The sequence below is a fragment of the Dasypus novemcinctus genome, chromosome 30 (genome assembly GCF_030445035.2).
Source record: "Dasypus novemcinctus isolate mDasNov1 chromosome 30, mDasNov1.1.hap2, whole genome shotgun sequence".
NCBI classification, from domain to species: Eukaryota; Metazoa; Chordata; class Mammalia; order Cingulata; family Dasypodidae; genus Dasypus; species Dasypus novemcinctus.
Window position 1 is genome coordinate 17,579,164 of NC_080702.1, and position 24,237 is coordinate 17,603,400.

At 35.3% G+C, this 24,237-nt stretch overlaps 1 protein-coding gene across 1 annotated transcript in view; it reads right to left on the minus strand.

The window, feature by feature from the left end:
- Positions 1 to 14,584, minus strand: part of LOC139437861 (myelin-oligodendrocyte glycoprotein-like) — a 100,513-nt gene extending 85,929 nt beyond the window's left edge. Inside the window, exons 1-2 of the mRNA XM_071212732.1 lie at positions 14,365 to 14,584; positions 9,488 to 9,835 (exon numbers count right to left, since the gene is read on the minus strand). Coding sequence (XP_071068833.1) covers positions 9,488 to 9,835; positions 14,365 to 14,464 — 448 coding nt within the window. The 5' untranslated portion in view covers positions 14,465 to 14,584. The remainder of the gene's footprint in view (positions 1 to 9,487; positions 9,836 to 14,364) is intronic.
- Positions 14,585 to 24,237: the final 9,653 nt, after the last annotated feature.

Below are 24,237 nucleotides of genomic sequence, written 5' to 3' on the forward strand. Positions count from 1 at the left end.
TCTCCCCACTTCACCTACAACTGGAAAAAGAGCCTTATACTTAACATGTATCAATTTATCACCTCTGGGTTTAATCTCTCAAACTACTGGGTCTGCCATAACAAAAATACAAGCAGCCCAATCCTCCCTTCATGGAATACACCTCTCTAATATTTCCAGCATGATTCTTTCCCAGTGGGAGTCTCTAGTATGATCCAGCAATTGAATTGTCTTCCCATGATATATCAGGCTTCACCTTCCTTCAGAGTCTCACTCCACCTCTATCCCACCAAACCCTTCCTCTGTTTATTTACTGTATGAAAGTTTTTATCTGCACCAACCAATTGAGAAGGTCAAACTATTGACAATGTCCAAGTCAAAAAGGCTTCCCTAGACCAGAAGGTGCTCCCTTAGCACTCTCAAACTCATCCAAAACTTGCTCAAGCATACTCACCAAAATTCAACCTGACCTTCCTTAACTTTTCAGATTCTTTCAAGAACCAAAAGCATTGCTATGTCCCCTCAGGTTGTGCCTTCCTATACAATACCACTCTATGCCTATAGCATTTCCTGGCTTTCTCACTGACCTGTCCAGAGTGAAGTAGGCAATGTACATTTAGCTTTGTAGTAGACCCCAACTTCAATCCTTGTAACTTTACTTTTCTCATGAGAAATAAATGGGTTATTTGTTTAATTCATACTAAATTAGAGCTCAAACTCCAACAGTTAGCCTCCTAGAAAGGTTTTGAATACCAAGAAAACATCATCCATAACCTTAGTGCCACCCTTAAAGTTGTAGCTCAAGAAACAGGGAAGGAATGCGAGGACTAATACTCCCCTCAATTTCCTCAAAGCCTTAACCTTGGATAACCAATTAACTTTAGATTACCTACTGGCAGAAAAAGTAGGTATCTGTTTTGTTGCCAGCACATCCTGTCATACTTGGATCCATGATACCAGAGAAGTTGAAACAAAGACCCAGGAATTCTTCAAATAATCCAAATGGTTTCATACCATAAACAAGCAACTAAGAAACATATGGGAATCAATTAAGGTGTTCGTGCCTAACACATCTTGATTATATTCCCCAATATCACCACCAATCATGCTAATCAACATTCTTCTCCTTGGGACTGTATTCATCTTCATCTTCACCAGCTTCATTGCACAGTCCCTCAAAGCCACCAAAGTCTCGTATTCCCTGTTGCTTTAAAGTATCAGTCTGTAGAGTCTCAAACTAGTCATACTTGGTCTTTGGGGAGTTAAATGACTCCCTCAGCCTAAAGGAGGTATTTGAAATTGGAATGATAAATGATTTTACTAACCATTTTGATTTGCTTGAGTATCTATTTTGTCCATGGGGTTACTATGAAGAAATAGAGGTTAACTGAAGTAGACTAATATACCAATGATGCTTTGCAGTGCTGAAAAAATCCCTGTTCCTTTCTTGAAGAGAAAACTAACAAAAAGAACAAGCTGACAATAGCAAAGTCTGCTCATCTTCACCTCATAGCCACATTCTTACACCAGAATTCTGCTTACTAATTGATGAACTGGCCACAAGGACACATTACCTGGACAGTCCACCGCCCCCATAGTCATTGTAGTTCACATCATCCTCATAGCACTTAGAGCTTACATTCTATCCATAATTGATATCTCACTTCTTCCTCCCCATTCCCCAACACCATCCATTTTTTCGAGCAACCATATAAGTTGCTCCCCCAGCTCAACCCTTTAAACAGAAACCTCTTTTGGTGCTGCTCCTACATTAATGCAACCTGAGTTCAATAAACTTGTCTGTTTATTTTATTTTAAACACACACACACACAAAAAAAACACAAAAAATACATTGAATCAACAAAACCAAAAATTGGTTCTTTAAGTATATCTATAATGTTCATCAATCTTAGGAAGACTGCTAAAGAAATAAAAAGATAAGATACAAATAAAAAATCAGAAATGAAAAAGGGGGCTTTACTACCAATACTGCTGAAATAAAAAATACTATGTACAACAATAAATGATATAATCTAGATGAAATTGATTCTTAGAGACACACAAACTACTTACATTGATTCAAGAAGAAATAAAAGATCTCAACAGACTAATTCGTAGTAAAGAGATTGAATCAGTAAACAACAACCTTGCAACAAGGAAAACCCCAGGATCTGATGACTTCTAGGGGAATCATACCAACCATTCCAGAGAGAAGTAACTGCAATTCAGCTCAAACTTTTTCAAAGTTTGAAAAAGAAGGAACATTCCATACTTTATTTTATGAATCTATAATTACCCTCATAACAAAACAAGATAAAGATGACACAATAAAAGAAAACTACAAACCAATACCTCTTAGGGATACAGATGCAAAATTTCTCAACAAAATACTAGCAAATCAAACTCAAGAGAATATTGAAAGTACTTCACACTAATGATCAAGTGTGATTTATTCCTGGTTTGCAATTTTGGTTCAAATAATGTAACCAAATAATGTGATATAGCACATTAATAGAATGAAGGGGAAAAATTACAGGATCATCTCAATTGATGCAATAAAGGGATTTGACAAAATGCAGCATTTCATTCTTGATAAAAACACTTAGAACACTGGGAGTAGAAAGACCCTTCCTCAACATTATAAAAGGCATATATTTAAAGTCCACAGCTAACTGTGAAAGATGAAAGCTTCCACGAAGACAATGTGTCTCACTATCAACACTGTTATTCAACATTGTACTAGAAGATTTTGTCAGAACAAATAAGCAAGAAAAATAAATAACATCCAATTTGTAAATAGAGGTAAAACTTTCCCTGTTTGAGATGATATGGTCCCATATACAGAAAATACTGAAAAATCCACAACAAATCTGCTAGAGATAATGAATGAATATATAGAACGTTGGGGTAAAATAGCTGCACCCTAAATAATAGAAATGCTATACAAAAGAAATGAAGAATCAGAAGAAGAAATCCAGAAAAAAATACATTCACAGTTGCAACTAAAAGAATCACATATCTAGGAATAATTCTAACCAAGGATGTAAAGGCATCGTACACAGAAAACTAGAAACATTGTTAAAGTAAGTCAAAGCAGACATGAATACATGAAAGTATATTCATGTTCATGGATTGGAATACTAAATGTTGTTAAGCTGCCAATCCTACCCAAAGCAATTTACAGATTCAATGCAGTCCCAATCAAAATTCCAACTTGCAGAAATGGAAAATCCAATCATCAAAGTTTATGGGAGAGTAAGGAGGCCAAAAGAGCAGAAGCCAACTTAAAAAAGAAGATAAATTGGGACACTCACACTTCAAAATCTTAATACTTATTCCAAACACAAACATAGTTATCGAAACGTTATAGTACTTGCACAAGGGCAGACATATACACAATAGAATGGAATTGAGTATTCAGAAATCAACCCTTACATTTATGGCCAACTGATTTTTACAAGATGACAAAGATGACTCAATTACAAAAGGATAGTCACTTCATCAAATGGTGCTGAGAAACTGTTATCTCCATTTGCAAAAAAATAGTGGGAGCACCCTTACCTCATACCACACATAAAATCAACTCAAATGGATCAAACACCTAAATATAAAATTTAGAATTATCAAACTCCTAGAAACAAACCTAGGGAGGCATCTTCTGGGTACTATGTTAGGCAATGTTTTATTAGACTTTACACTCAAAACACAAGGAACAAAATAAAAAGTAGTTAAATAAGAAATCAACAAAATTAAAAACATTTGCACATCAAATGATTTTATACTGGTATTAAATCTACAACTTACAAAATGGGAGAAAATATATGGAAACCACATTTTTGATAAAGGCTTAATATCCAGAATTTATAAAGAAATCCTTCAACTTAACAAAAGACAAACAACCCAATTTAAAAATGGCAAAAGACTTGAATAGACATAACACCAAATAATAGATACAAATGGCCAGAGGGAAAATGAAAAGATGTCCAACATCATTAACAGTCTGGGAAATTCAAATCAGAATCATAAGAAAATAACTCTAGTGTCCACCAACTGATGAATGGATAAATAAAAGATAATATACATATTCATTAGAATATTATTAAGCTTTAAAAAATGAAGCATTGGTGCATGAACAACATGGATGAAACTTGAAGGCATCATATTTTGTTAAATAAGAGTCTGAAACAAAAGGAGAAATAATGTGTTATCTCACAGATTTGAAACAATTAGGAATAAGCAAACTTGTTAAGTCAGAATGTAGATTATAGATTACCAGGGGACTGGGTGGGGAAGGAATTGGGAATTTAAGGCCTAAAATGCACTAGGTTCCTATCTGGAATGATGGAACTTTTGTGATATTGTATGGTGGTGATTCTAGCACAACATTCTAAATGCTATTAACAGCACTGAAAAATATATATGAATATTGTTAAAAGGGAAAATGTTAAATTACATACATGATAACAGGATAAGAATTTAAAAAAAGAAGGGTAGCTTATGGGAGTCCTATGTTTCATGTGTCATTTTTCTGTAAGCACACAACTTTTCTAATAAAGGAAAAACATTTTAAAAAAGTGAAAATTAAGTCTACACTATGTGAATGTTAGAGGATCAAGATAAATGGAATATAGAAACTTCACATATTTGTGTTTGGCATGTGGTTTTTTTTACTAGCTTATACATTCCCATGTTACAGTTGTTCTCTTTCCTTCTAGTAATATATATGACCCAAGAATTTCCATTTCAATGACAGTCATAGGCGGCGGACTTGGCCCAATGGATAGGGCATCTGTCTACCAAATGGGAGGTCCGTGGTTTAAACCCCGGGTCTCCTTGACCTGTGTGGAGCTGGCCCATGTGCAGTGCTGATGCGCTCAAGGAGTGCCATGCCATGTAGGGGTGTCCCCTGCGTAGCAGAGCCCCACACGCAAGGAGTGCGCCCCATAAGGAGAGCTGCCCAGCGGGAAAGAATGTGCAGCCTGCCCAGGAATGGTGCCGCAGACAAGGAGAACTGACACAGCAAGATGACACAACAAAAAAGAAACACAGATTCCCGAGCCGCTGGCAACAACAGAAGCGGACAAAAAAGAGGCAGCAAATATACAAAGAGAACAGACAACCAGGGTGGGGCGGGGGGAAGGGGAGAGAAATAAATAAATAAATTAATTAATTTAAAAAAATGACAGTCATATATGTATAATAGCTCTGCTAGCTACAAAGACTGTGATGAGCTTTCACCATTTCTCTTTGTTTCCAAATATTTAGAAGCAGCATTTATACTGAGTCTGCACAGATTAACATTCAGCTTTCCATTCTCTACCCTCCTTCTATTTTCTGATGACTTATAATTAATCATTCTAATTATTAATTCCATGAGTTTACCTCATAAATTTAGTTCATAAAAATGCAATCATAAAATATTTGTCCTTCACTCAACATAATGTCTTCCAGGTTCATCCATGTTGTCATATGCTTCATGTGTTCATTTCTTCTTACCACTGTATAATACTCCATCATGTTTATACACAATTTGTTCAAACATTCATCAGTTTATAGACACCTAGATCAATTCTTACTTTTGGAAATTGTGCCTAATGCTGCTGCTAAGAACTTCAGAGAGCAGATATCTGTTCATGTCACACTCTCAGTCCCTCTAGTATATACCTCATTGGGGTACTGCAAGATCAAATGGCAAGTCTAAATTCAACTTGTGTAGGAACTGGCAAAGAGTTCTCCACAGCAGGTCTACCATTCTATATTCCCATCAAGAGTGAATAAGTGTTCCTATCTATCCACATCCTCTCCATCATTTACAGTTTTCTGAACTTTTCAATAGTGGCTAGGCTAATAGGTAAGAAATGGTATTTCATTTTAGTTTTGAATTGAATTTCCTAATCACTAATGATGTTGAACATTTTTTCATGTTCTCTTTACCATTTGAATTTCTTCTTTGTACAATTGTCTTTTCAGTCTTTTGCTCACTTTTTAATTGGATAGCTCGCATTTTTATAATTGAGTTGTATGTTCTCTTTTTAAAATTATCTTTTTTAAAGTTAATAGATCAATGAAACATTACATTAAAAAACATAAGAAGTTCACATATATCTCACTCCCCACCCTCCCACCCCCATCAATTCTTAAATTGTATTTTTTGATGATACATAGATCACAAAAAATGTTACATTAAAAAATATAAGAGGTTCTCATATACCCTGTACCTCCCCTGACCCCACTCCTCCCACATCAATGACCTTTTTCATCACTGTGGCACTTCATTTCATTTGGTGATTACATTTTGGAGCACTGCTGCACTGCGTGGATAATAGTTTAAACTGTAATTTACACTCTCCCCCAGTACATTCAGTGGGTTATGGCAGGATATATAATGTCCAGCATCTGTTCCTGAAATATCATTTAGGACAATTCCGAGTCCCAAAAGTGCCCCCACATCACATCTCTTCTTCCCTCTTCCTGCCCTCAGCAACTACCACGGCCACTTATATATGGATATAAAATGTTTATCAGATATGTTTTTGCCAAATGTTCTCTCTCGTTGAGTCACCTGCCTTTTCACCCTTTTGGAAAACTCCTTTGAGGTACAAAACTGTTTAATTTTGAGGAAGTTATTTTTCTATTTTCTCTTTTGTTGTTCATGCATTGGGTGTAAGTTTTAAGGAACAACTGTTTACCATAAGATCTTGAGGATATTTTACTACATTTTATTCTAGGAGTTTTATATTTGTTGCTTTTATATTTAAGTCCTTGATTCATTTTGAGTTAATTTTTGTATAAGGTGTGAGATAAGGTCCTCTTTTTTTCTTTTGGATATCGCTGTCCAGTTCTCCCAGGACTATTTCTTGAATAGACTCTTCTGGCACATCTGGCATGGCTTGACAACCTTGTCAAAAATTATTTGACAGTAGATACAAAGGTCTATTTTTGAGTTTTTTATTTGGTTTCATTTTTTATCTGTTTTTATGTCAGTATCATGCTGTTTTGGTTTTTTTTTTTACCACTGTAGCTAACTAATATGCTTTCAAGTTCTGAAACTGACAACGCTCCATCTTTGTTCTTCTTTTTCAAGGTATTTTTAGTTATTCGGAGGTTATTACTCTTCTTTTTTAAGATATTTTGGTTATTCAGGAGTTATTAATCCTTCTTTTTAAAGATATTTTTGGTTATTTGGGGCATAATTAACCCTTCCAAATATATTTGATAATTGGTTTTTCTATTTTCCATAATAGGCTGCTGAGATTTTTATTGGGATTGTTTTGAATCTGTAAACCAGTTTGGGTGGAATTAACAACTGAATGATATTTATTCTTCCAATCCATGAACCTTGAGTGTCCATTCATTTATTTAAGTCTTTTTCAGGTTCTTTTAGCAATGTTTTGTAGTTATCTGAACACAGGTCTTTATGTCCTTGGCCTATTTAATTCCTAAATATTTCATTTTTTATTTTCTATTAAACTGATTTTTTTTCTGATTTCCTTCTCAGATTGCAGATCAGTAGTGTAGAGAAATGCAATTGATTTTTGCATATTAATCTTGTATCTCACCACTTTGTTGAACTCATCCATTAGTTCTTATAGCTTCATTGTGGATTTTTCATAAGATTCTACATATATAAACATATCATCAGTGAATAGTGAAAGTTTTACTTCTTCCATTCTTATTTGGGTGCCTTTTATTTCTTTATCTACTCTAATTGTTCTAGCTAGAACATCTAGCACAATATTGAATAACAATGGTGAAAGTGAGCATCCTTCCATTGTTCCTGATCTCAGTGGAAAGGTTTCTGTCTTTCACCATTGAGTATAATGCAAACTGTAGGTTTTTCGTATATGCACTTTATCATATTGAGAAAATTTCCTTCTATTGCTACCTTTTTGAGTATTTTTATCAAGAAAGTGTGCTGATTTTTTTTTCAAATGACTATTGTGCATTTATTTAAAGATCCTTGTGATTTTTTCCTTCAATTTATCAATGTGATTTATTACACTAATAGATTTACTTGTATTGATCCCCTTTTGCACAACTGAGATAAAACCCACATGGTTGTGGTGCTTAATTATTTTAATGTGCTTTTGGATTCAGTTTGCAAGCATTTTATTGAAGATTTTTGCATCTACAGTCATTAGAACAGAAATAAATAAATTTAAGAATAGCAACAACAAAAATTCTCTTTGAATTAACAAAACCAAGAGTTGGATCTTAGGGAAGAAAAAGAAAATTGGGAAATCCTGCGCTAGACTGACAAAGAAAAAAACAGAAGAAATGCAAATAAAAAATCAGATGCAAAAATGTGGACATTACTACTAACTCCACATAAATAAATGCTTGCAATTCCTTTCTGGGGTGAGGTAGCAAATGAAGCTGCCTTTGACTTTGCTGAAGGTTCCTCCAGTAGGAATTAATTTCTGACTGTGGATCAAATGTCACTTATTCAGGAGGAAATACATGCCAGAAACATCAAACCAAGATAATTTCAGAGAGGAAAAGGACCTTTGCCTGAGGAGCAGGCATTTGTCCTGAGGCTGTCTCAAATAAGAACACCTGGGGTGCATTCACCTGGAGGGAGAAATAAACACTGAACCGGCATAGTAATTTTATTTCTGAAATAAAATGTGAAAGAATGAAGGTACCAAAATAAGACTGCCCACTCAAATCAACAAAACATGGCACAACAGAACAGCCTACATGTATCATCATTTTTCCAAAGGAACTCAAGATAAACCAACACAATCCATCATAAGATTTCAATAATATCACTTTTCAATAGCTGTAAAAATGTTTCCCTGGACCTGTGTGCAAAAAAGCTACCTCCCATTCAGTGCCAATCTTTGAAAGATAGTGAGAGATCTAGTCTGAGTTAGTGACAAAAATTTGGGATAGCTCCTTAGTCCTTCTCTGATGTAAAATTACATAAGTAGCATATCATGAGCACTCAGTAGTAGGCACTGCTATGTTTGTAGGGAGAGGATTGATTGAGGCCCAGTGTATGGTTGAAACTAGAAGCCTTCCTTACTCACTCGCTCTGGTAGGATATGTATGTTTCTAGGAACAACTGAGGGCAAGAGTAGTACATAAAAGGACAAATATGTGTAGCAATCCCTGAGTAATAAGAGATGTCATAACAAGAGTGGGCAAGACCAAATTTCACTGAACATGAGTACATCCAATGTGGACAAGATTGTTGGTGCAGGAAACATGAGCAGAAGGGATATCTATTCAGATTCTGATTTCCTGCATCTGCCTTGCTGCTTCTGTTTTTTGGATATCGGACCAAACGCTCTAGATTTGATGAGATTCTGGGAAACATTAGATATAAGATATATAAGATTCTCTGCTATCTCCTTCTTTTAAGCACAAATGTTGACAAGAAAAAAAATTCCTATTACAACCTGAAGATGGTGGTGGCTGTTTTTTTTTAAAACTCAGCTATCCTGTCTACATACATGAATATATATTCCAACATTTCCAAAAGATTGCATTCCAGAGACTCACCTGTGACTAACACTTGAAAGTTTGCTTGATGGAAGTACATGGAGCTTTGAAAGTAACAACTGTATTCCCCTGCATCAGAAGGGCGGATGTCATGGATCCTCAGGGCTACATGACCTGTGGTGATATTGTCTTTCAGGAACTCAGTCCTCCCTTGGTACTCTGGCATCTGCTGTTCCATATGATCCTCTAAGTGTACATACTGATGCACCAGGCCAAAAGGATTGTCACGGTACCATTTCACCTCCATGTCCTGAGCGTCCATCAATGGGCTGAGATGGCAGGGCAATACAACCTCTTCTCCTACCAAAACAGTGACAGGTGCTTTTGGTCCTATTACGTGGAATTGCCCTAGTGGAAAGTTAAGAAAAGGATAAGCTCAGCATTAGGACTATGGCAGGAAGTATTGTGAACACCTATTAAAAGAAGATTTAGAATAACTTAATTAAAATAATTATCTCTGGGCCATAAGTAAATACATCTAAAATAAATGTACTCAATTACAGCATTGGTATGAGTCTTAATAATATGTGAACCAATGTATATGAGGTGCAGAGGTGCCCAAAGATGTACTTACCAAATCCAATGGATGTGTCATGATGATGGGAACGAGTGTTGTTGGGGGGGGGGAAGGGGGGGGTGGGGGGGTGGGGTTGAATGGGACCTCACATATATATTTTTAATGTAATATTATTACAAAGTCAATAAAAAATAAAAAAATTAAAAAAATAAAAAATAAAAAAAAATAAAACACAATTCCAATGAGCCATGGTAATAATTATAAATAATTTTGTGTTTTCTTACTTGCCTATGATTGGAATTCAAATTCTTATAAATTATTCTACATAAGTGTCATAAAAACTCTATGTATGACAAATTATTTTCCTCATTTTAAAGATGATTAATTTGAATCAGGAAGAAATTTAGTAACTTGATCAAAAATAAGTAAATAGAAAAGCACAAAATGAAAATGATAGTATTGGAAACCAAATATTTCCTTGTCTTAAACAAATACAGTATACTATATTGCACTGTTCAATACAGAATAACATTTACTGATATAGAATATGAAGCTATTGAAAATTATATTGATGTTAAGGAAAACATAGAACACTAGTTATAACATTTTTCCAATTTAGGAAATGTATACAAATCCATGTATATAGCATACATATTCTTAAGCAAATCTGTAGGTTATGTATGAATATAGGCTTTATGAATGTATATATACTTTCTTTATAATGTTTTTACATGCAAAAAATTCCTGTACATAGATTTTTTTTAAACTTGCAATGCACAATCCTCAAATTTATATTCTTTTCTTGAAAATATGGCAGGAAAATTACTAAGTGATATGCATTTTCCACTTCTACTAATTGAAATTCTCTGCCTCAGACTCTGTGGTTCCAACACCTTCTATGAAGATATAAGGCATACACTGCTTTCAAAAAGGAACAGTGATGCAAACCAAAGCCTCTGATCAAATAGTAATATAAGGATGCAATTCTATCTTGATCATTAATTCAAACAACTATTTCATCCTTATTCTGTTAGACTCTACTCTAGTAGTAAAAGAATATCCTTCCTTTCTAGGCACTGATGGTCTAGTTCAATTTCTAAATATACAGATGAATATTTTGATGAGAATTATGAATAAAGTTAGATAAAATATAATAAAGTGGTAGGCAAGAATTTCATTTGCTAAAACAAAATCATAAATCATGATTTTCAGTGCTGAGCCACCCTCAGTATGGATCCTCATGGCACAGCCTAGGGAAGGTGATGAAAGCAAGCTGTTACCTGGAAGAAAAGAATCTTCCAGAGAAAGCTGGTATGTTCCAGAATGAGCAGCATTAACTGTGAATATCAGAAATTTCCCTGGGGCCTGAATCCATACTTACAGATAACCCTAACTTAAGTTTTCCTCACCCTTATCACTCTCAGACCAGGAAATATTCTATTATTTTTCTACAGGTTCTACCCTGTGTTGACTGTCAGCACTCCATCAGTAATAATTTCTCCACTGAGAGATGTTCCTTTTTTTCAACCCTGCTCAGCTTCTTACATGAAAACCCTTTCTTATAATGCCCTTTAAAGAACTGAAGCCTGGACACCTTGACAGTTAGTATCCCATGGCCTGGACAAGATGGATCTGTTTAGAAATAGTTGGAGAGTGGAGGAATGCACTTATCTGTTAGAAAAGTGGCAATTTGTGGCATAATTAGCCTGGAATCTTTGTAAAACATGTGGTATATCATACACATTGCCGCAGGTTGGAGGAAGAAGGAACAGAGTAGAAGTTTAGGGTAGCAATGATCTGCCTCAGGGATGAGACTTCCAAAAATCCATGTTAAGAAGCACCTTACCATGCACAGTCCTGTAAACTGGGGGGTGAGAAAGAGTTTTCTCACTGTATGTTGGAATGGCACATATTGCTATCATTTTTTTTCTTTTATCCTCTCTGAAGATCCCTAAATATATAAAGGGCATATGGCGCTATGGAGCTATCTGGCTAGCTCCCACTGTAATAATTAAGTTGAAGAAAAGTTCTCTTAACTAATCCAATTTTTTTTTTACTTGAAACTATCTACAGAATCTGACAGATATTGATAAGTCAATAGGTATCAGATAGAAATGGACAGGCTCCATAGGCAGAAAATAATTATACAATGAAAGCTTGAACATGAATTGATATTAGTTTAAAGAGGTTAGTTTTATTTTTAATTTTTAAAGGAGGTACTGGTATATAAAGTGGAACCTTGTGCACATAAAGCAAGTGCTCAACCACTAAGATACACCCTCTCCACAAAATGTTAGTTTTAAAACATATGATTCTGTGCCTTAAAAATAAGGCACAGAAATAGACATCCAAGGAGGTAATGTTCACTGAGAGGAAAAAGAATAACCTTACTATTTCAGAAAAAGAAGTGGATGGCATAATATCAAGTTATTGCAGGCAGCCAGAGATATAGTATGTATAGTATGTATAACTCATCATGTTAAGTCAGGAGTATTCTGGATTCTAAATATTCTCCCACCAGTATTATCATTAATTTCCTAACTCATAAAGGCAATAGCATAAAAAAACACCTCATGGAAACAATTCTTTCAGAAACACTAGAAGTCATGAATGTAAAATCTTAAGACATGGAAAGGAACATTTTATCCAAGTAATCAAATGATTCCATGGTTTCTATTACTGAAAATAAGCGTTCCATCCACTGGGATCCAGACATACTAGTCTGACCTGCTGGCACTCTGTGCATTCCACACCCCAGACAATGTATAATAAGAGCAAATTGGAAATTTACCAAAGGTTTACTGGTAGCCAGTTGGGTAATTACCTATCTGCAGTAACACAGGAGATGCCAACTTTGCCATAGGATTAATGTAATTTACTTTTCTCTAAGGTGCTTTAGCAACCAACTTAAAAATAAAGAAATAATCTTGCCAATTATTATGACTTAAAGGACCCAATTACCATGGTATTTAACAGCAGCTATTTAGCTTATTATCATGGAAAGAAGAAATAAAAGGATAGCAAAGGACACAGAAAAATGCTTACTTAGCACAAGGCACCATATGAGGAACCCCACTTAGTAGCTTTTTAAATGTACCTCCTTCCTTCCTGCTGTCAACTCACTCCTTTAAAACTGAAACCAATGTCCACATAGAAGAGGTGGCATTGGATTGGGAAAAGTGGACATGGTGGACGATGGGTATGGGGAAAGGCAGGAAGAGATGAGAGGTGGAGGCGTCTTTGGGACATGGAGCTGCCCTGGATGGTGCTTCAGAGGTAATCACCGGACATTGTAAATCCTCACAGGGCCCACTGGATGGAATGGAGGAGAGTATGGGCCATGATGTGAACCATTGTCTATGAGGTGCAGAGGTGCCCAAAGATGTACTTACCAAACCCAATGGATGTGTCATGATGATGGGAACGAGTGTTGTTGGGGGGGGGAGAGGGGGGGTGGGGGGGTGGGGTTGAATGGGACCTCACATATATATTTTTAATGTATATTATTACAAAGTCAATTAAAAAAATAAATAAATAAATGACAAAAATAAAAATAAAAAAAATAAAAAATAAAACTGAAACCAAAAAGCAGCTGTACTTTGCCCAAGCTATCACCATTAGACTGATCGGTTAGTGTGCATATAATATCCTTGGGTGTATAAGTAAATGATTTACAGATTCTACTATCTATAGAGCCTGAGGACTCAAAGTGAAATGGTTAGGTTAAAAAATAAAGAAATAAAAGAAACAATGATTAACTTTAATAATACCCACCCACTAAATTTCAGTTTGAACAGTTTTTAACTGAAGTGCTGGTGATAGAATATGCCAGAGATCAAAAGACATTGATCCTATGCTTAAAATTTTCATATACCCTCTCCTTCAAAGCCCCTTGAGGTGAAGAAAGAAGCAGTCAGATATAATCATTTTGTTCAACTCTGCAGTGAAAACATACATGTGGTCCTTCCGCCTGTCTCACTCTCCTCAAGGCTGAATCCAGCCTTCATATTTGGTAATCACGGAAACTAGAGACAAATACACCATAGTTGAATGTCACTTTCAGTAGACCTCTGAACCTTTAGAAATGCCCTCAAGTGCCAAAATAGTTTAAAGCTAAGTATGTTCAGAGTATTTCCAGGCATAATCAGGGGAAATTTGGGCAGAGTTCTGAACCTTGGATCCCATATTTGAACATTGAATTTCCCCAGAAGTTTTTAATAGACATCTGAATTTCAGTCTCATAGAAACTAGTTCACACAGAAGTATCATACAAGAGATAAGCAACAAGAAAATAAATGCCCAGATTCAAAGATGAGTAAAATGCTGAGAATCAATTCACCAATTAAAAGTGCCCACCTACCTGAGTCTGCATGGGAAATGACAAAATGGAAGAAGAGAACTCCAGCAACAAGACAGGATGGCACCATCACGGGTGACCTCCCTGGACTCTTCATTTCCATTCATCCACATGGGGAGAGGAGCTTAGTGAAGGACGGAGAGTTACTATCTGCCCTGGTCATCCATGGATAACTAAGGAACTCTATCTTGCAGATGTTTGAAATCTCCTTCCTTTCTCTGACAACTCCCCTTTAAAAATGAAAGTAAAAAGCAGGTACACTTTGCTCTGCTTATCTCTAAGAAGGTGATCAAGTGGGGTGTGAGTGTGTGTGTGGTTGCATTTAGTCATAGTTCATCCCAACGGATATTTTTACAATCTATATTAATTTTTTAAACTTTTTAAATTGAAGTTTATCTTTCATATGTGAACATCCACAAACAATAAGTGTATAGCATAAGTTGTGAACTTATAAAACAAACATGCATATCATTACACAGGGCTCCTATATTTACTCCACCATGAATACACTGCATTTTTGTGAAACAATAGCTACAAACTATAAAAGAACATTGTCATAACATTACTAACTATAGCTAATATCTTACATTTGATATATTTCCCCCCCAAACCACCCAATTTATGACATTTGAATTACTATTATATACTTCTTATAGTTTATGAGAGAATGTTCTTCATTTTTTCTATTAACCAAAGTCCATTTCCAGCACAGTAGTCATTGTGTTACACAGTTCTATGCTTTGAACAATCCATTCAAAGTTATACTCAGTGGCTCTCATTTTCATCACAGAATTGTGCAATCACCACATCAGTCAATTTTAGAACATTTTCATTATTCCAAAAGGAAAAATCCCATACCTTCTTTTTCTCCCTTTGTTTTCCCTTGCAATTGATATAATGTCTTCTTTGACTTTGCTGCAAAAATATTACAATATAACTGTTAACTATAATACATAAGCTACATTAGTTGAAAATTTCCCATGTATCACCATACTTAACACTTAACTTTCTTATACAATTAACTACAATCTTCATCCACCATCAAAATCACTATGTTATAAAGTCCTTATATTATTCTCTAGCTTCCTTTCAATTGAAATATAATTTCAACAGATTACTCCTTTCAGCCACAGTCACATTTATAAATCAGCAGTTTTAAGTGTATTCACTATAATGTATTACTATCAAGTTTATTCATTTCCAAATGTTTACAATAAACCTTATTAGAATTCTACGTACATTTAGCACCAGTTCCCATTCTCAACCCAAAATTCTATTTCCTAGTAACTTATAGTTTCCATGAGTTTACACATCATTTTAGTTTATATTAGTGAGACCATACCATATTTGTTCTTTTGTGTCCAGATTCTTTCACTCAACATAATGTCCTCAAGGTTCATCCATGTAGTAATATCAATCCCAATTTCATTTCTTACAGCTAAATAATATTCCATTGTACATTGCATTAGTCAGTCAAAGATTTGCTGATGCAAATTACCAGAAATCTGTTGGGTTTTATAAATGATATTTATTTGGGGTGGAAGCTAACAGTTACTAGATCATAAAGCATAAATTGCTGCCCTCATCAAAGTCTGTTGCCATGTGATCGAGCAAGTTGGCTGTTGATATCTGCAAGGGTTCAGGCTTCCTCTTCCTCTTGAGGCTCCATGGTCCCAGCTTCTTCGAATAACAGCTAAAGGCTGTGATAAGTCTTATTTCTTTCCCAGGGCTCATTTCTGTTAAGGCTCAGCTGCTCTGCTCTCTCCAAAAGGCCAGCTGTAAACTTTCAGGTGAACAGCTTGCTTCCCTTTCAGGAGCTTTTGCCATACATAAAGGAGCCTTCTGTCTTTCCTCACATATCTGCTTCTCTGTGTATTTACTTCCCAGGGTTCCAGCATCCAAAACTCCAACTAACTCCCCTGCCTTGTCATTTGTTTTTTCCTTGGTGGATGGTGACTCGATTTCCTACTGATGTGGCCCTATCTTAGCCTTAATCATAATTTAATCAAGTAAGAGTGAAATCCCCAATTTCAATGCAGTCTAATGTACTCAGAAGAAAAGACTAATTTACAAACATAATCCAATATCTATTTTTGGATTCATAAACAATATCAAACTGCTACATAAGTATATATCACATTTTGTATTTCTACTCATTAGTTGATGGACCCAGGTTATTTCTAAGGGCCTTCTTTTTCCAAGGTGTCTTTTCTCATGGTTAAACTATATCACATTTCTATACACAGCCAACTCTAATAGGTTTTAGATTATAATACAGAACCACAAGTTGCATATATCATCAAGGTCTTGAGTCACTAATAAAACAGCTGATGCTCAGCATTTTAGATGCCACAGAAATGGGGCAGGGGACGTCTCTGAAGAAACTTGAATATCTGCCCCTACTGACATGTCTTAAAATAGTGTCCAGTATTTATCCATCTTATAAAGCTATGCTTCCCTGCATTAGCACTAATGTGTTATGAAAACCACTCAAACATCTTAAACCCTCCAAACCATAGATAATCATGGATTTTTACAGGCAACATAAATAAAATCAGCACTGATACACAGTTTTCAAAATTCTCATTAAAATACATGTGAAAGCAACAGAAATAGGAAAAAAATAGTTATGTAAAATCTTTATCTTTAGGATGCCCAGCAACTAAGTGGCATTCTGAAAGGGGAATAGAATGCCCAATCCAAATTTGAAAGGCATCAGAGTTATAATTTGTAAATTACCTCTTCATTTCAACCTAAGCTCCTCAGCTACAAGGTGGAGAAAAATGTAATATATCCAGTTCCTCAAAAGTGTTATCCAAATGGTGCATGTGAAAGAAGACAATTATCTCCCCAATTCCAGACTTTTCATTTCATCAGCAAAAAGTTCTGCAGATGTTCATGAATTCTTTTCTTTTGTCTCTCATTTTCAACTCCAGCCCTTGCCTAATGTCAAATCTTGTAATGCAACAATTTTCATTGCTAAATTATTTGCTGACTCATGGCTAACTTCATTCATATTTCAGCCAATATTTTGCCATGATGCTTTTAAAAGCTCAGTTGAGCACCAGCTTCCCACATATGAGATCAAAGATTCAATCTCTGATACCAAAGAAAAATTAGGTACTTGTGGATCAGATGTGGATCAAGCAGTTGAGTGCCTGCTTTCCACATGGGAGATCCAAGTTTCATTTCCTGGTGCCTCCTATAAAAAAGAACAGAAAAAAACATAAGCAAAACAAATGAAAAAAAGAAAACAATTCAGGGTGGATGATGTGGCTCAGTGTTTGAATGCCAGCTTCCCATATATGAGGTCCCAGGTTCAATTCCAAGATCCCAAAACCTAAAAAAAAAAAGCCTAGTTCATTAATTCCCATCCAGCCTAAGGCCTTGTAATTAATATCAATGGCATCTGGGAATGTGTTTGATTTTTTGGAAAGCCTCCCTTCCTTCCTAGTCTAATGCCAGAAAGGCTGTCAGTGATCCATATATGCTTAGCAAATAACTAGATGCTACAACCAGAAGAGCCTACCAAGAAACAAATGAAAAGTAAATAATTGGGAAGTGAAGAAGCCAAAAATGCTTTGGAGATTTCAGTTTATTTTCTAATGATATATGAAGGGATTTAACAATTGCTGATAAGTAGCAATGATGAACATCATTTTTGTTGACTCTCAGAATAGACTTTAAGACAAAAACAATGATATATAATTCCATTTTATAAATTGTACATACTGGATGAAGCCACGCAGTGCCATAAGGAAATTCTGGACAAAAAATTGTGTACTATGGATGTGTTTCATTGTTATGTTAGTATTCATCTTTTGTTTTTGCTTTTATTTGGAATGAGGTGATGAATCTTGAGCACACTGACAAGGATCTGAGAAACAATTTGCTGTAAGAGGTCATGTCTATAGTGGAATAACTGTAAGTCTACCTCAGTCCATCCTTCTACATTTTCTATGTAATATTTATATAATCTAAGTGTTTTTAATTTTTTAAAAAGAAAATCAATTGGGGAAATTTGAATACTAACTGGATATCTTATAACATTAAAGAACAGTTTTACATGAATTTAGGGGTATGCGTATTGTTTAGAATCCTCATCATTTGGAACATATATGGAAATATTTATGGATAAAATCATATATTAGTTGGGATTTCTTTCATAATAATCTAATCAAAGTGTACACTAGAAATGTGAGTATGTGTGGGAGATGTAGATGAGCTGATAATTGCTGAAACCAGATATCAGGTTCATAAGGATTCAGTATACTATTCTCTCTATCATGAATTTATTTGAAAATAGCCATAATTAAAAATCAAATAATAAATGTAAACACCTCCATGAAGTCTTTTCAGAACTGTGAAAGAGGACTCATATAAATTTAAGGTATCATTATTTTTTAAAAAAGAGGTCATTTTAAAATATTGCCTAATATATTGTGAATAGAAAATAAAGAAATTTTGTTTTAAAGCACCTCTAACAGCTTTATTCATACATAATTTCCCTACACTTGACTTTTCTGCTCCTTTTATTTGAACTCATACTTAGCTTAAGTCTTCTGACTGTTCACAAGCCAGTTTAGCCCTGAATCTCTTTGCAGTTGCAGCCACCTCCAGTTAATTGGACTCACCCAGGACAACTAACAGGATGGTGATAAACAACACCCATCCCCCAAATCAGAGAGTATCCACAACTGCAAGAAAGACAGTTCCATCTATCTGCCCCATGGTTTCTAAGCCCCTCTCAATCAGAAACAGTGGGCATCATCCCAAAATCCTCAAGAGGGAGGAATAAACAAACATAAAGGAGCAATGCAACTATGTACTACAGTACACATATTACTCCAGAAATAAAAGAACTTTTTATCATTCCATGGGTTTGAAGATTCTTAAGATGTGCTCAAAGAAGAAACAGAATGCTGAAGTGAGACTAGCAGGATCAAATCCTGATTTACAGGGAAGACCATCACTTGAATTTCTCAAGGGCTCATCCTTCTCCTAACAGGCAGAGGCTTCTGTACTTGGGCTTAATGCCTGCTTAGAAATCAGGAACATACAAACATGAGCACAGTAAGTGTTCAAATCTAATCACAGAGATATGCAGAAAAGTCTTTGCCTCCATTACTAATTATTAATTTATCAGGACTCAGGTGTGGGCTTCTAAATCTCTCATTTTTTTTTTCTCAATTTACACTTACTCTTCCCAGTTCTAAGCAATCTTCCAAGAATTTTTTTCTTGATTTCCTTTCCAAACAGAGGCAATTTCTTCATTCAGTTCTTTCCCTCCAGACTTAATGTCTTTCTCCATATTCAGACCATCCAACCTAAAGCTAAACCTGCCACTGCCAAATACACAGTCAGAATTGGTTCTTGTTACCTTATAACTTATTCTTGCTTCCCAGACACAATCCACTGGGAGAAGAAAATAAGTGCTAGTTTAAAATTTGAAAAATTACTTTGTGAAGAGCAATTCACTTCAATGGATGGAGAAAAGAAAGAGTGAGGGCAGAGCAGTCACAATGTAGACAAGCTGGTTTTAAACTGATATAATGACATCAATGGGAAATTTATATTTTAGAATGACTTATTCCCAATTACTTTGTTTATCTCTGTCAGAGCAGGAAAAAGAATAACACTTTTCCTCTACATAACTAAAAAAAATTGTCAACGTAGGAACAGTTAAATGGCCAAAGATATGATACCAGATTGGTGGTCTCTGCCTTAACATTTAAGTTAAAAGCAGATTTATGAGAAATGACCTTGACTATCATCTGTGCCAGCTCCTTGTCCTGTGGAGTAGGAAACTCTGGCTTAGAGATGCTGAATATCAGAGAAGATTGATCCAGGATTCAGGTTTGTTGGTTCTTTCTATCCATATGTCACATACCCAGAAGAAGGGTTTGTGGACTAGACTAGCTTCTGTTTTCTGCAAGCATTTGGGTCTGGTTCCATATCATCCACATCTGAACCTGGGTGACATGCCATCCTCCCCTTTCTATGCTCAATACAACCCCAAGAGACTGTGAAAATAATGTTATTTGCCCCAGAATCTAACTTTTTAAGGTGTGCTTTGAAAGTTTTATGAGGTAGTCTCTGACGCAAATGTATATATAAACACTCTGTGTTTTTATCACTGTCCATGAACGGGAATTTTCTCTTGGTTCCCTAGATTAAGCCTTCAATGACTTCCTTTCTTGACACTGCCTTTTAGAACAGGATATCTTTGGTGTTTACTAGCATAGTTTTCCTGATTAGCTGAAATGAGTTCTTATCAATATTAAGTAATCAGGTAAACCTCTGAATCCAATATAATCTCATATGTCCAAGGAAAAGACCAGTTTACAAACATAATCCAATATTTCTTTTTGGAATTCATCAATAGTATCAAACTGCTATACTGGGTATATACCACAATTTGTTTATCCCTTCATGTGTTGATGGACACCTGAGTTGTTTCCATCTTTTGGCCATCATGAATAAGGCCACTATGAAATTTGTGTGGAGATGACTTTTGATGTCCTGCTTTCAGCTTCTCTGGATAGACGTCTAGTAAAGCTACTGTTGGATTAAATGGCAGAACTAAATTTATCTTCCTTAGAACCACCAAACAGACTTCCACTGTGCATGTACATTTCTCCATTATCAGAGTGACTAAGAATACCTCTCTCTCTACATACTCTCCAAAACACTTACAGTTTTTTGCTTTTGTTTATATGTTTCTTTTCTTTTAGTAGTGGTCATTCTAGTGGGCGTGAAAAGATATTTCATTGTAGCTTTGATTTTCGTTTCTCTAACAGCCAGTGATGTTGAATATTCTTAATATGGTCTTTCACCATTTGTATTTTCTTCTTTAGAATAATGTCTACTGAGATCTTTTGCCTAGTTTTTAATCAGGTCATTTGTCTTTCTATGGTTGACCTTTAGGATCTCTTTATGTAACGTGGATATTAAACCCTCGTCAGATGTGCAAATCCATATATTTTCTCACAGTGAGTAGATTGTCTTTAGACCTTCACAAAGTCCTTAGTGGTACAAAGTTATTTAATTTTGGGGAGGTCTCGTGTATTTATTTTGTTGTTATTGTGGCTCATGCTTTGAGTGTATGGTTTAAGAGACACCTACCTAACACAAGATCTTAAAGATGTTTCCCTACATTATTATGTAAGAAATTTATGGTCTTGGTTTTATTTTTAGGTCTTTGATCTATTCTGAGTTGATTCTTTTATAGGGAGTTAAATAAAGATCCTCTTTCATCCTTTTGGTTATGGATAGCCAGTTCACCCAGAACCATTTTTTGAAGAAACTGTTCTGTCCAGTAAATTGTACTTGGTAGGCTTATCAATATTAAGTTGATGATAGAAGTTAGGGTCTATATATGAATTATCAACTTAACTGCATTGATTATTTATCTTTGTGAGAGTACCATCCTCTTTGTTTCATCATCAGGAAGCATGAAGTCTCTAACTTTGCTCTTCTCTTTTAGGTTGTTTTTGCCTACTTGGGGCAACTTTACTTTCCAAATAAAGTTCGTAATTGGCTTTCTTATTTTTATATAGTAGGCATTTGGAATATTGGTTGGAATTGCATTGAATCTATAAATCAGTTTGGGTATAATTTACATCTTCATGATATTTAGACTTCCAATCGACGAGCATAGAACATCCTTCCATTTATTTAGGTCTTCTTTTTGCAATTTTGTAATGCTCTGATTACAGCTCCTTTACATCCCTGGATAAATTGATTCCTAGATATCTGAGTCATTTATTGCTACACTAAATGGATTTTTTTATTTCCTGCTCAGATTGTTCATTATTAATATACAGAAACACTATTCCTTTTTGCATGTTGATCTTATATTCTGACAATTTTCCAGAACTCATTTATTAGTTCTAATAGCTTTGTTGCAGATATTCTATCTGCAACAAAGATATATTTGTTGAAATATAAAATTACATCATCTGCTAATAGTGAGAGTTTAATATTGCGTTTTTTGGAAATATGGATATAATTTACTTCTTTTTCTTGCCTCCTTGCTCAAATTAGAATTTCTAGCACAATGTTGAATGGCAATGGTGACAGTAGGCATCATTGTCCAATTCTCAATCTTACATTGAAAACTTTTAATTTTTCCCTACTGAGTATCATGTTAACTGTGGGTTTTTCATATATGCCATTTATTGTGTTGAGGATTGACTTCTATTCTTATATTTCACAGAGCTTTAATCAAGGGAGAAATGCCAGATTTTGTAAAATGTCTTTTCTTCAACCATCTAGATGATTCAGTTTTCTTAATTTACTTTTCCAATGTGGTCTATTATATTGACTGTTTTCCTTGTGTTGAGCAATGCTTGTATATCAAGAATAAAACTTACTCAATCATGGTGTATAATTCTTATAATATGCTGTTGGACTTGATAGGCAGTATTTCATTAAAATTTTTGCATGTATGTTCATTAGAGAGCTTGGCCTGTACATTTCTTGTAGTATCTTAATGTGGCTTTGTTATTGAAGTGATTTTGGCTTCACAAAATATGTTTGGTAATTTTCCCTTCTATTCAATATTTGGAAGAGGCGACAGGCTTTTTATTATTTCCTCTAGAAATATTTGGTAGAGTTTACCTATGAATCCATCTCATCCACAACTTTACTGTTTTGGAAGATTTTTTTTATGACTGATTTAATTTCTTTATTTGTGATTGTTTGGAGTTCTCGAATTTCTTGTATAGTCAATGTAGGTTGTGCATTTCTAGGAACTTGTCCATTTCATCTTGATTGCCTAAATCATTGGTATACAGTTTCTTACAATAGCTTCTTACCATCTTTTTCCAATCATAATGACCAACTTTTATTAGATTTGAAGATCAAATTTGTTAAAATTAAAAGGACAGAAAAATATACAACATTCAAATAGTGTGGTAGCCAAAGGGGTGCTGATGCAAAGTACCAGAACTCTGATGGCTTTTATCAAGAATATTTATTTAGAGCAAAGTGTTACCATGCCCCAAAGAATCCAACTCAAGGTACCATAAGAGGTAATTTCTCACCAAAGTTTGTTGCCATGTGTTGATGTAAGATGTCTTGAAGGGGCGTTCAATCTTCTTCCCTATTCTTAAGGTTCCATGGTCCCATATTCTTCCAATCTAAGCTGTGGCCTGACATAAGGCTAGTCTCTCTCCCTGAGGCTCATTTCTTTCTGGACTCAACTGCACTGTTCTCTTCACAAGGTCAGCTGTGGACTATCAATTTTATCTCTCTTCCTAGAACCAGGTCTATGCAGCACTTTCTTCCTGCACATCTGCTTCTCTGTATATATTTCTGCCTTAGAGTGTTTAATCCCCACCAAGGAGGTGGGGAATCAAACCGAATCACCCTAATAATGTGGTGAAATAAAAGTCCAAATCTTGATTTAATAAAGTGAAAGTGAAAAGTCTGAATGTAATATAATCTTATATGCCCAGAGAAACAGGCCAGTTGACAAACACAATCTAATATCTATTTTTGGAATTCCTAAACACTACCAAACTGCTAAAGATAGTAACTGCAAAAGAAATAGAGAGGCGGTGGGGCAAGATGGCGTCTTAGTCAACTAACAGGGTGATGAAAATGGTCAACCACCATAGCAGAGAATCAAAAGCACCTGCAACTGCAAGCAGAGGAATTGCACCCATCATCCATGTGGAATCTATGCCCCCTATTGATCTAGAGGTGGAGAGGACATCACCATCCCAGGGTCCACAGAATGGAAGAATAAAATATGGACTAGAGTGGACTTACTGATATTCTACTATAAAACTATTGTGATGAGTAATAGAAGAAATTTTAACATCAAGGTAGAGAAAGTGGCCACAGTAGTTGCTGAGGGCAGGGAGAGGG